Genomic DNA, 12,935 nt, shown 5'->3' with positions numbered 1-12,935 from the left:
TGTCTAGTCATGCGGGTTGCCTGCCTTTGACATCTAATGGTGCTTTTGTGTTCCATTATCCTGAGTTTGACCTTTCTAGTGGTCATACCCACGTACCTCAAATCGCAGGGGCAAGTGATCAAATAGATTACCCTCTCACTATTGCAGTTAGTATGTTTGATCTGCCTCCAGGGTTTGTTTGTCCCTATGTCTACTTCTGTAGTATGTCTGGTGTTAGGGCATACTGCACAGTTGCCCCATGCATGATGCCCTTGAACAGGTGGCAAATTCCACAAGGTGTTAGTCTTAGTGATCGCTCTGTTTTAGGTTTGGTATCACTAAGACTAACACCTTGTGGAATTTGCCACCTGTTCAAGGGCATCATGCATGTGGCAACTGTGCAGTATGCCCTAACACCAGACATACTACAGAAGTAGACATAGGGACAAACAAACCCTGGAGGCAGATCAAACATACTAACTGCAATAGTGAGAGGGTAATCTATTTGATCACTTGCCCCTGCGATTTGAGGTACGTGGGTATGACCACTAGAAAGGTCAAACTCAGGATAATGGAACACAAAAGCACCATTAGATGTCAAAGGCAGGCAACCCGCATGACTAGACACTTTGTGGAATTCAAACATAGTCCTGACGACATTAGGTGGACGATTATAGAACAACCCTTTATCCCGTCCCATATAACTGATGTGTCCACTTTCCTGTTTAGAAAAGAGCAACGCTGGGTTTTTACACTCAGAAGCGATACGACAGGGCTAAACGAGTCAATTCCTTGGACTTCGTTGTGACACTGCAGGGTCCAAGCCCATTTTGCTGACGATGGGGTCTTTCCTCCTTGCCTCCTGGCCTCAGCCAAGTCTCCCGATACAACATATCAGTGGAACAAACATAAAATCTCCAGTTGTATCGAGTGGTACTTTAGTCGAGGAAGAGAAGTCCGGATATTGTCACAACTATTACAACCTTTCTCATTGTGTCATAACTCCAAATGTACAACATCTTCACAGTTAGAGAGACACTCCTTTGCATGACAGCCAGAGATCCACTCGGACATTCCTAGAGAAACGTGTCCGATATATGATTCCATGATTAGATATACACAGGAGGTTGTACGTTCAGTCCACTGTAACCCTACTAAGAGCGCTTCCAGAACCTCCTTCTCCTCTGAATTGCCACAATTTAAGACGCGTCTATCTCGAACGCATGTGTACCTTTATTTATCCCGGCAATGTCTTGTTCCCCTTAAAAATCATTCAATTTCATGTGATACAAGATTGGAGATCAGGATGTTGTTTCTCATTACGGGGACATGTGGGACTGAGATTTTACTCTCAAGACATACTTCTGGTCTAGTTATCACGCAACTCCAGCTAAGAGCGCGCTACATCACTGCTGAAACCACAATCCCCAACATTCTTTGCGTTCTACACGCACGTTCGGTTTACGTGTTGAGTCATCGCGCCTCTGCACGATGATTGGTTCGATGTCCGGAGCGTCATACAGATGACCCTTATGAAGGGCAGGCTTACGATGTTCCGGTTACGCTCGGTACAACTAGGAAGAAGGTCCGGGGTAACGACGGACAGGTAAGCCTGCTCCCTGGTCATCGGTACACAACCGCTTGGTCTCTTTACTAAACTCTACCCTAGAGACTGGGCTTAGAGTCATTTTTGGCTGTACTCAGATGCATGCTTCGACATTCGCCTGATGTCGGTAACTTCATTAGCTTTTATGTTATGGACATGCTTACTTAAGATCCTGGTTAATTTGTTTTCCAGTACAGAAGTAGCATGGTTTGGTCTGTTTTGTAGTTAGTCAACATACCTATGTCTGTTTATTGGTTTTTTACTTTTATGGTTACACAGCTTTTTGCTTACACAGTTGAATACACCGTCTTCTGTTGTCTATGGCATTAGCTAGTTCTTTCTCCCCCTTTTCTTGTCTTCTAGAGCGTTGCCTCACGCCCTGTAACCAGGAGTGTAGGTGCATCCCTGACTTTTTGCGGGTAAGAAGACAATGCAGTCTGTACGCTTGACAAATGTTTATGTATGAGACATTTGTATTATGTCAAAGAAAATGTAGTAGATATGTTCAGCACATTCATGTATTATTATTCTGTTTTGCCTCCAGGTGATTAAGTTACATCACTACGGTGCCACATATCTACAGATAAGTAGGTACTTTGGTAGGTTGTATTGTTCCCCTTTTTTTCTCACTAATCACTGACTCACGTTCTTGCAGTAGTGTTACCTTTTGGTCCTGACGAAAGCCACAGTCATTGGGTAGACACAGGTTGGCTGAAACATGTTGACCCACGAGGGCGCGGCCCTATAACGTTTGTGGACGAGTTCCCCTCACAATTTCTGCTGTTTTTAGCTTGGTGTCATTGGATACAGAATAAAATTTATTTTCCAATGATGATCAATTTTAAACCACTTTTCTATTCTACACACTGCATCTAGATTCATCACACTTATGACAGCTTTTTTCAATCTTAGATAATCCACCCTCCCAACTACAGGAATCAAAACATCCCTGAGCTCCTCCTTGTTATAGTAATTGAAGGAGTTGTAGCTCTATAACTACACCAGGTGTAGTTATGGGAGGTCCCAGATGATGAAGCATGCCACTTCGGTGGGTGATGGGACTTGGCCCTCTTTATGAGGACTTCTTCCATTTTTTGAACGTGAAGACATGTCTCTTCTTTTATTTTGAGTGATTGGTTTAGACCCGCAGACTCTACTTGTTGTGCTAGTTCAAGTGATTTGGGGATTTGTCTGCGCAGGTCTTTAAAAATTCCCTTAGACCCTATGACCAGTTGTTTTGTATTGACTAAGAGGCAAGACAATTGTTATGTGTATCCTTAATGTTCCCAAAATTCTTAATATACATATATGTAAAAACGTTATAGTTTGTACAGTACACATCCCAAACTCACACATTTAAGGTTCTGTCATGTGCAATAATGAAATAAAAGGAGGTATGGTAAAAGTAAATATTGCCTAGAATAACACCATTTGGTCAAGACTGATTTGCAGTTAGCTGGGTCTGAACTGGGGTGGTGAAGTGATCTAAAGAATGATGATGGATTTAACCCAGCTCTGTGACTGGGGTTGAGTATGTGAAAAGATTCAACGCTCCGTCCATCATCTCCTTGTGTTTGCTTTGTTCACCCTAAGTTGGCAGGGTATGCCCAGATGTGGGTCCCTTGCTCACTTTGCCACTGGATTCAAGCTAGCCTGGCTCATGAGGGCTGTTAGCCCGAAAAAGGTCCCAGGATGCTTGTTTCCGGTCCAGGGAAGACATGGCTTGGCAGTTCGGTCTGGACTGGTCCCATGAGGCACAGGGTCAAGACTGATTTGCATATAGCTGTGTCTGAACTGGGGTGGTGAAGTGAGCTAAAGAACGATGATGGATTCAACTAAGATCTGTGACTGGGGGTGAGTGTCTGAAAATTTTCAACACTTTGTCCATCATCTCCTTGTGTTTGCTTTGTTCGCCCTAAGTTGGCAGGGTATGCCCAGAGATGGGTCTCTTGCTCACTTTGCCACTGGATTCAAACCAGCATGGCTGATGAGGGCTGTTAGCCCGAAACCGGTCCCAGGATGCTTGTTTCGGGTCCAGGGAAGACATGGCTTGGCAGTTCAGTCTGGACTGTTCCCATGATGCACAGGGTCAAGACTGATTTAAATATAGATGTGTCTGAACTAGGGAGGTGGAGTGAGCTAAAGAACAATGATGGATTCAACCCAGATCTGTGACTGGGCTGAGTGTCTGGAAAGTTTCAACACTCCGTCCATCATCTCCTTGTGTTTGCCTTGAAGATTACTGACTTCAGAACTTCTGATTGGGACTGCTTAGAAGGTGTTTGTTCAACAAAGAGCCCTTAAAAAGGGACAGGGTCAAGAAACGTGCAATGTCTGATGCAAATACCAACAATAATGTACTGTGTCACTAACCAAATACTTATTTATATCTTGAGTAGGATTAGAATTTTTTAAATAGTGTGGGTTTATCCTACTTGAAAATACACTAATAAATCCAGACTTCAAAATTAACTTCAGATTTAGTTTCTACTTTGTTATTCCAATGTTAGGGTGCCTCAAATATATTTTTGGGGTTTTGCATTAATTTACCAGTGCCTGGGAGGTAACTGACACAATGGAGTGAATCTTGCACTCAGCATATAAAGCTCCAATTGACCTTTATTTTATGAAATACAGGTAGATTATGTTTGTATAAACTTTGGTGAAATTTCATGCAATTTGAGAACTTTGTACATTGAGAAAATGTTAGTGCAGTTGTGCAGCTGAACTTTATAGAATATGTTGTTTATTGGTATTCTTCTTCAGGGACATCTTAAGGATTTTGGGGACCTGGAGACCAATGTAATTTGGGGGCTCCTGTTCATAACAGCTTCTGATTCATGATCCAATTTCAGCAATTTCATGCCCTCTTTGTCCAGGTCACTAAAAGTGCACGGGCACACTGGTCCATATTCTAAATGTGTTTATATTTAATATTCAAGGATAGTGACGTGTTTTCAATACTAGAGTATACTGCAGCAGCTCACTAATATTATTGCACATTATCTTTGTAACCCTCACCCATTTCTCATATGCGAGGTCCTGTTTTGACCTAAAATAAACTTTTTATAGATGTTGCATTGTGTTGAAAAATGTACATTTCTGTGCAAAATGCCTGTAATAAACTCCTACGCATCACCTAGATTAAAATTAAATTAAAGGAAAGCAGTGTTTAAAAAAATCTGTTTAAGAATGATTCAATGTCATAAGGGCAAGACTCTTTGCAGAACAGAGCTGGCTGTATTGGGGTGGGGGCTGAAAGGCTAGGGTCCTGGGTCAGAGCCCCCTTTGCCCATGTCTAAAAATGCCTGTTCTTCTTGGAAAACACTGACGGGGGGACTCTTGAAAAAGAGAAAAATGGAGGAAGAAAGGTAATACACACGAATGGGGAAATGAAAAAGGAGTCTTTTGGGTAATACAGGACATCCTCAGGACATTGGTATCTCAAATTGGCTGTTCAACAGTGTTTTACATATATTCTCGCATGGACATCTGGCCAAAAGATACAGAGCAAAGGAAATTGATAAGAGAAGGCGGGATCAGAAGAGGAACAGGAAAAGAGGTTCATTTTTAGAGTGAAGGATGACAGTCAGCGGAATGGATATAGCATAGAGTTTGAAATAAAGGTTGACTGTTCAAGAGATACTAGAGCAGGCCAAGAATAGCCCCTTGGAAGCAAGCGCTGCCCACTTGCTCCATGGGGGCCTCAAGGCACACCTCGTCCGATCCTCTCTGTAGCAATTACATTTAGCTGAGTAGACAAAAGGAAGAAACGTGAAAGATTGAGATGGTTTATTTGAAGACAGAGGCCAGCATGGGTAAAAATGTATTTTCTTCAGCAATGGTTTATACGGGGGAAGGCAACAGCATGAGGGGCAGTGCTTAAAATGGATAATACTACGGGAAGGAGGGTGTCTGCATAAACAAACACAGCATGTGACATTACAGTGGATTCCTAGCAAATGTGTCACTGCAGTGCACTAAAGGTCTACCTTGATTACTGTCGATGGGAGTGACACGCCTATAGCCTTCTACATATGGGGTGGATGGACGGACACCACAGCCACATTTGTACTAACAGAAGTGCTGATGGCCATCTCACGTTTACTAACAGTGTGTGAAGCAAGAATACAACGGAAGCAGAAAAGAATAAGTCCCGCTAGTTTACCCTGAAACAGGTCAGGACATTTGGTCCAGCCTGGGCACAGTGAAGATAGAGGATTAGAGGAGGGAATCAATTGACAGAGGAAATGCTGAAGCACTCTGTGAGCACGAACAGAGGAAAGAGAAGGAGGATGCAGAACAAGGGGGCAAGCTGTGGAGGTGTTCTATACATGGAGAGAGGGGTCTAACTTGACCAAGAGAAACCTCTAATGAATGTATTGCACCCCCAAAGGCCCCGGAAGCATGTCATATTAGGCATGAATCTGCTCTTGAACTGGAAAAATAGCCCTGTGGTGCTGAAAAGCCTTGCTCTATCAGACAGTACGCACTACAGAGGACAGGGAAAGGGTTTCAAGTGCCTGAGGTATCCTAAATAAAGAGGACTATGCCACGTTCTAACCCCTTACCTCCCTGGGCACACCCCAGGTCACCTCCGTAATCACCTCACTGCCCCAACACACACATCTCCCACTGTGTACACTCCAGCAGTGCCTCGTCTTTTCTCCAAACCACCACTAACCTCTTCTGAAGCTCATCCCACCAACTGCATTAAAATATTTTCATCTAACAACCACTAGCCTTTCTCTAGTGACAATCTCCACTTCTCCATATAGTCATACTCCCAACCACCACTACCAACAACTTCTTTCCTTGTGAATATCCTAACATTAACTGTACAGCTACTAGGAAACACCACTTCCATGTTTTCTATGCACTCCTCATCTCTGTTTTTATCCTACTCTTTCATGCTGTACACATCCCGTCTCTGCCACCTTTGATTGTAAACATCCATTCACACTCCCTAACTTTCTACCCATCTTTGCTTCTACCTTTTTGCCAACCACCACCAGAAATCACCAATGTATGCACCCCAAGGACTCTCTCTTTGCTGGTGCCAAAGCCTCAATTTAGAGCTCTGTTACTAATCCATCCCTCTCATATCCAATTGTGTCTCTTAAAGTAGTTTCTTGTTTTTCCTCCTGGGCTACAGTGGCATTTATATATCGTGTTATAGTATAATATAGGATTTATCTTGCTCTTTGTGATGCTGGCTACATTTGCTCCTCAGACTATTGCAGCTGTGCTTCCTAGAAGAGTGCTTATCATTGCACTATCCTCCATGTAGTCCTTCTCCGAAGACTACCTTTATCCACCCAGATGTGTTCGAGCTGGAATTCCCACTGGAGTGTCCGACAGCGGTCCTTCTCACTAGATTGTCCTAATCATGTTGTGCTACTCACCCCACTGGCTCGCAAGTCTTTAAAGTGTTCCTCCCATCTGTGAAGAAACTTTCCAGTAGCCCCAGCAGAGCTTCACACTGAATACTTCCTTCCCAGCGGTGTTATTCACCGTACAGGCCCTATAGCCGATGTTCACCACAGGATAGCACGCCTGAGCTGCTGGGTTTCTCACTGGACTGACCCCTAACTGCGATGTTTGATCGTCATTTCACATTAACAGCTCTTCCATGTCCAATGATGCTTCTCACATGAGTACTCCTGCAGCTGGGCTGCACACTGTTGTGTCTCCACCCCCCACATGTTACTGATGTGTCCATTAGCTGCACTTTTCACTGGCAAGGAAGAATCTAATCCACACCAGGACACTGAGGCTCTGCCTGCAAAATCTCACTGCCAGTTCCCTTTGGAATTGGGCTCAAAGATTTGCTGTGGGGCAAAGAGGAGCCGGAGAGCTCACAGATGCGTCAGATTGTGAGGGTAGAAGGTAAAGATAGAGTATCGGTGCAAGCAGATTTGACCCTGACATTATGCCCTGTATACCAGGAACGGAAGGATGGAATTTCACCAAACCATTAAAAGGCACCGATGACGTGAATGTCTTAGTGCCATTAAACTCTGCTGATCTTTCATTCAGTCTTGTCCCACCACACTTTGCTCTCAGAAACCTCATTAAAAAAGTTGCTTGGTTTAAATTGGTCAAGGGGGAAACACAATTATTAAAGATGCAAAAAGATATTTTCCTATGTAGTCAGGTGTCAAGGTTAACAAGGGGTGTGTGGCTCCAATTTTATAATAAAGACAGGGAAGCCAAGTGATGTCTGTCAGAAGTCAATTGTTCCCTAACAGGGTCATTTTTAATCTAAACCTATTTCTTCATAATAATTTGCTGCAGCATTAATGTATGTCTCTTTGAACTTCACCTGGGAAACACATGGATTGCTCTAATTAAAATGAATGCAGTTACTACTTTCACAAAGGGGAGTTTATTTATTAAAGTTGTGCACGTAGCACGAATTACGTAAAGCATTGCATTGATTTATTTACATTAAGAAAGCCTGCAGCATAGCGCAAAAGCCGCGCATTCGCAACCCTTAGTACATAAGTACTTAAGCCATGGTGTAGGAAGATCTGCTATGAGATGAGCCCCTGAGCCGAGCCCCTGAGATGCCTGATGGAAGGTGACCAAAGTCGGATTACCAGCTCCAGCACTTACGTCATCCAATATGGCCTCTGCTTCTTCGTCTGTCTTTCCCGGAAACCTGATCCTCATGTCGTTGAGGACAGCGAGGGTCTGCTTTGACAGTTCTTCCTCTTGCTCTTTGGTCCTGTGAGGCAGCAACGTCTCGCTCTACAAAAGAAAAACAATCTTCTGAGGGGAGCACGGATTAGCCCTACAGCAGCATCGTGTTAGAGATGTTTGACATGCTCATAACCTCATAATAGAATTTAAATGAAGTCACGTTATTCCACACTGATTTTGGCGCGCCATTCCCATCGCGTGCACAGCCTGCTTTTCATTCGAGTTCTAAGCCTCCTCGCAAACAATATCTTCAGCAACAAGAGCCGTCATGAAATCACCTCGCTCCTCTGGGGTTTCTTCATTACCTACGCTGCTGGGCCAAATGAATGCATTTCCTGAATAAACGCATCGATTGATGGAGTCGTTAAACTAACTGTGACATTTCAATGATGCGCTGCTGTTTTTCCAGCAGCCGAGCTTCTAACCAGGAAGAAGGTAGTCTGGGGCGTGTACACCGCATGATGAATTATGAGGAGTGCTGTTGTGCTCGTGGGGCAAAAAAAATTAAGACACACAAACTGGAAAACTGAGTCCTGTGAAATGAAGGGAAATGCTGCCAAAGGCCTGACTCCCTAATAAATACAATTGTCTTGTGAGGTAGTCAAGTACAGCACAGGAAAGCAGATCGATGTTGGTGAGAGGAGGGAGCATCTTACAGGAAACTTAACCCAGATCTCCTTTCATAGGACACAACCCGAGGAAAGAACGAGGATAGATACTCTACGGCACGCGCAGTTCAAGAGAGCATGCCGGGACACTGCTAACTGGTGCTGTTTGAATTCCACAAATGATCTTTTTTGAAAGCTTGAGAAAAACATTTGCCTTTAATACAATACAAATGTGCTTGTTTCTAGTGTGCTGTGGTAATACCAAATGAAGGGGAGGGATAAAGAAAAAAATGACACGTTCTTCGCTGTTTTGAGCGGCAAAACTTGGAATACTGGGGTTTTTCCCTATTGAATCTTTACCAGTTTTTACCTCACCTGGGGGCATATTATCAAGGACGGCGTTAAAATCATCGCCGCTTTATCGGCAGAAAACTGCGGCTAAAGCGGAGATAATAGGCTTGATAATATACCGCAAAGACACCAGAACATGGGCTTCTATGGAAATTCTCGAGAGCATATTATCAAGCCCATTATCTCCGCTTTAGCGGCAGTTTTCTGCCGCTAAAGCGGCGATGATTTTATCGCTGTTTCTTGATAATATGCCCCTAAATCTGTGCCACTTGCTTGGGCATTCCACATTAGGAATCGCAAACAGTGTCTGACACACTGTTGTACATTCCAATTTGCGAGTTTTGGGAATTTAACTGAGGAGACTGATACCCATGGGAATGTAGTAGCAGCTTTGACTCTTGAGCTCAAGGCTTCCTTCGTACATAAGGATACGATTGACATTGATAATGTGGAGTACTCACAATCATTGTCTATTTACCATATCCTTAAATAGAACCAATAAAGTCTACTTAAGTTTAGGTTGGAGTACCCTATAGCTCGTTTTTATCTTCATACATAGTTCAGCTGTCTTGCTTAGCTATAACTGTCAATTTCTAAATAAAAAGAGGATTTAAAGAATATTCATGACAATAAAATCAGTCATAATGTTGTTAAAAAAGTTCATTCATCCTCAATTATCTGAATTTGTTCTCCTTCATCTGGTATTTGTGTCATTCTGCTTAAAACTGTAAAGTGAACCTGCAGCCTGGAATTAATTTGCTCAAATCTAACAGTAAAATTTTAAGTGGAAAAAATGGTCTGATAGAAAGACATATATTGACACGGATGCCAGTAAACCTTCAGCATTATCTTACTGAGAACCAGATACCAAGCTGGATAGACAACATTTCCAACAAATGCTCAGTTGTTAAATTCTTGGTCAAAATTATGAGTGTGAAATACTGCGCAAATAGTGCTGAACAACTAGTGTTAAGTCACACGATTTTCAAATATTTCACGACAGTTAGATGTGATGTCTGATGCAACATGAGCCAGGTGAGAGGAGAGGCCAGGGCTGCTCTCAAGGTGAAGAATGTATCTTGCAGCAGAGTTTCCACCAGTGTAAGCCCCTGGATGCAATGAGGCAAAGCAACGAGGAGAGAGTTGAAGCAGCCTAGGTATTATAATGGGTTGTTATGAGTGATACAAAGAGCTTGCATCCTTTTTTTTTTTTTTTTTTAAACAAGATAGCTGTGGAGGGAACATTTGCAATTATGAGAATCTAATTAGGTTGGATACTATTACAAAAACATGTTTTTGTTTAAATGAGTTTCTGTGTTTAAACGTCCAGAATTAATTTCAATTCTTGTTCGCTTCTATATCTGTATATTATATTATCCAAAAAGAGAAGTACCACCTTCAAATCCACCGCTTTGTCCTGGGCTTGAAAAATGTACTCCCCTTGGACCCTATCGGCCTCTGTATAATTGTGTGGTGAGAGAAGTTAATTTAATTTTTCTGTTTAAACTTTGCAGTAAAACCCGTATGGGGATTTCAGGAATTCAACAGCATACACAACATTACCGCGAGAACTTGTTAACGAGTCCTAACTCTTGTCTGATTAATGCGTCGTGGCCGGGTCGGCCGGTTGCATTTAATAATTGAACAGAGGAATATTCTTGCGGTAGCAGTGAAGTGTCCAACATGAATTGGTGTTTTGGAATCGATGCGCTCTGGCATTTAACTTTGTTTGTGTGGGATGCCTGTTTCATAGAACTATAGTTTCTCTCAGTCTAATATATTATTGTATACCGGGTTAACAATTGTTGTCAGCCTTTTTACGTTAATAAGTCTCGTATACCCCAGAGGGTTTTTATGCGCTTTAGATGTTCGAAGGCAACACCTAAGGAGTGACACACACTAGGCATTTACTGGAAGAAAAGCCATGTTTATATGTTCTTAAGGTAAATGATAGGTTCTGAATTTTCCTGGCTAAGGTGGGCAAAGAACGCATGCGCATTTTCTGCCCGAGGAACCAGGTGACAGCTCTCTGGTCCCTTCCAGCGATGAATGAGGAAAGACGGCGAGGCCTGATTTCACTCATAAACTCCTAACCCGGCATCTGACACTGATCTCTTCTGTGCCATCTTTAGAGGGAAACGGCACCTACCCACTGCATTCTTGTAATTTACTGGAACAGGTTCTGTCGCCATATACCCTTCTAAAATAAGCATTGGCATAGCCAATAGGTCTCGCCTTTGGGACCTTATAAGTGTTTACCCATGCAACACTTGATGTTGTTGCACCAAGGATATTGTGCTGGATAACTAGACACTTATAAGGTCCCAAAGGCGAGACCTATTGGCTATGCCAGTGCTTGTTTTCAAACCCACCCCCACTCCCCTCCAAAAACGAAAGTGTCTTTATATTGCAAGATGTAAGTGTTAGAATAGACGACTAAAGCATTTAATACTATTTAGAAATATCGAAATGTTAGTATATTTAAAGTTCGTGGTTTAAGTAAACGTGGGACCATGACTGAAGGCCCGGGTAAACAAAACAACGAGGCGGGGAAGTGGCGTTTATTGGTTAGGTCAGCTGCGAGCTCCCTCTATTAGCAGCAGGTTTTGTTTGAACGTTTTATCACCTTTGTAATCAACTTTTCCCCAGATCCATCAGGGATGACACCTGAGGATGCCGGAAGTACTTGAAACGTTCCAGACAACAGCTCAGCAGGTTAAGGTAGTGAGCTGTGTCTACCGTGCTTTATTGGAAGGAGCTGAGACGGACTCAGGCTTTTTGCTAAAATAAAGACCCCCACAACACTGGAAACTAAAGAGACTCGTCGCAGTTAATGCAGGCGGTTCAGAGCAATTAGCGCTGTTTGGTGGCTTCTTATAAAGCCCCCAAAACAAAAACAGAATGTAAAAGAACTTACTGTAATTGCCGTGCATCCCCTCCAGCTTCATCAGGGTAATGCACGGGATAACGCCAGCGCCTCTTTTGTTATGCAACGTTATTGTAAAAGGGGTCGAGGTATATGTCTAACAATCTTTGCGGCATATTATCAACGGCCAGCGATAATTATCACTGGCCGTACATAGCGATAGAAATATTATCGCCGGCTATCGCTGAATATTATCGCCATGATAAAGCTATATTTACAACTCATAGCGCTATGGTGATAATATTTCAGCGATAGCGGTGTTTTCAATGGAACATCGCTGGTTTTCCAGCGATGTTCCATTGAAAACAGCGATAACATTGCTGATACGACCCTGTGGTCGTATCAGCATAATCCATCTCCCATTAAAAGTATGCATTAGTCAGGAATTTAACAGGCGTTAAATTCCTGAGTTAAGGCTGAGGTAGCACAATGTTTTTTATCGCTGCACCTCCTTGTTAATATCGCGAAGCTGCCTTCACGATATTAACATGTGTTGTTTTCACAGCCACGCCTTCTTTGCATCTCATCAGCGATGCGAGGCGAGGCTGTGAAAAAACGGGCTCTACATCAAGGAAACACGCGCTACCGTGTCCTTGATGATATTGCGATATAATTATCGCCGCTTCTTGCCCAAAAACGGACGCTAAAGCGGCGATAATTATATCAACAGCCCTTGCTAATATGCCCCTATGTGAAGTGATTTTTATACATAAACATCCCATGCTGAGATGTGTGTACACTGTACTGTAAACAACATTCA

The 12,935-nt window shown here is 42.9% G+C and overlaps 1 protein-coding gene across 1 annotated transcript in view; it reads right to left on the bottom strand.

Annotated features, from left to right (window-relative positions):
• TTLL7 (tubulin tyrosine ligase like 7) overlaps positions 1-12,935 on the bottom strand; it is a 925,222-nt gene that overhangs the window by 245,980 nt on the left and 666,307 nt on the right. The window contains exon 19 of the mRNA XM_085600119.1: positions 8,204-8,338. Within this exon, the coding sequence (XP_085456245.1) occupies positions 8,204-8,338 (135 nt within the window). The remainder of the gene's footprint in view (positions 1-8,203; positions 8,339-12,935) is intronic.

The sequence above is a fragment of the Triturus cristatus genome, chromosome 4_2 (assembly GCF_964204655.1).
Source record: "Triturus cristatus chromosome 4_2, aTriCri1.1, whole genome shotgun sequence".
NCBI lineage: Eukaryota > Metazoa > Chordata > Amphibia > Caudata > Salamandridae > Triturus > Triturus cristatus.
This window is presented reverse-complemented; position numbering and strand designations above follow the sequence as displayed.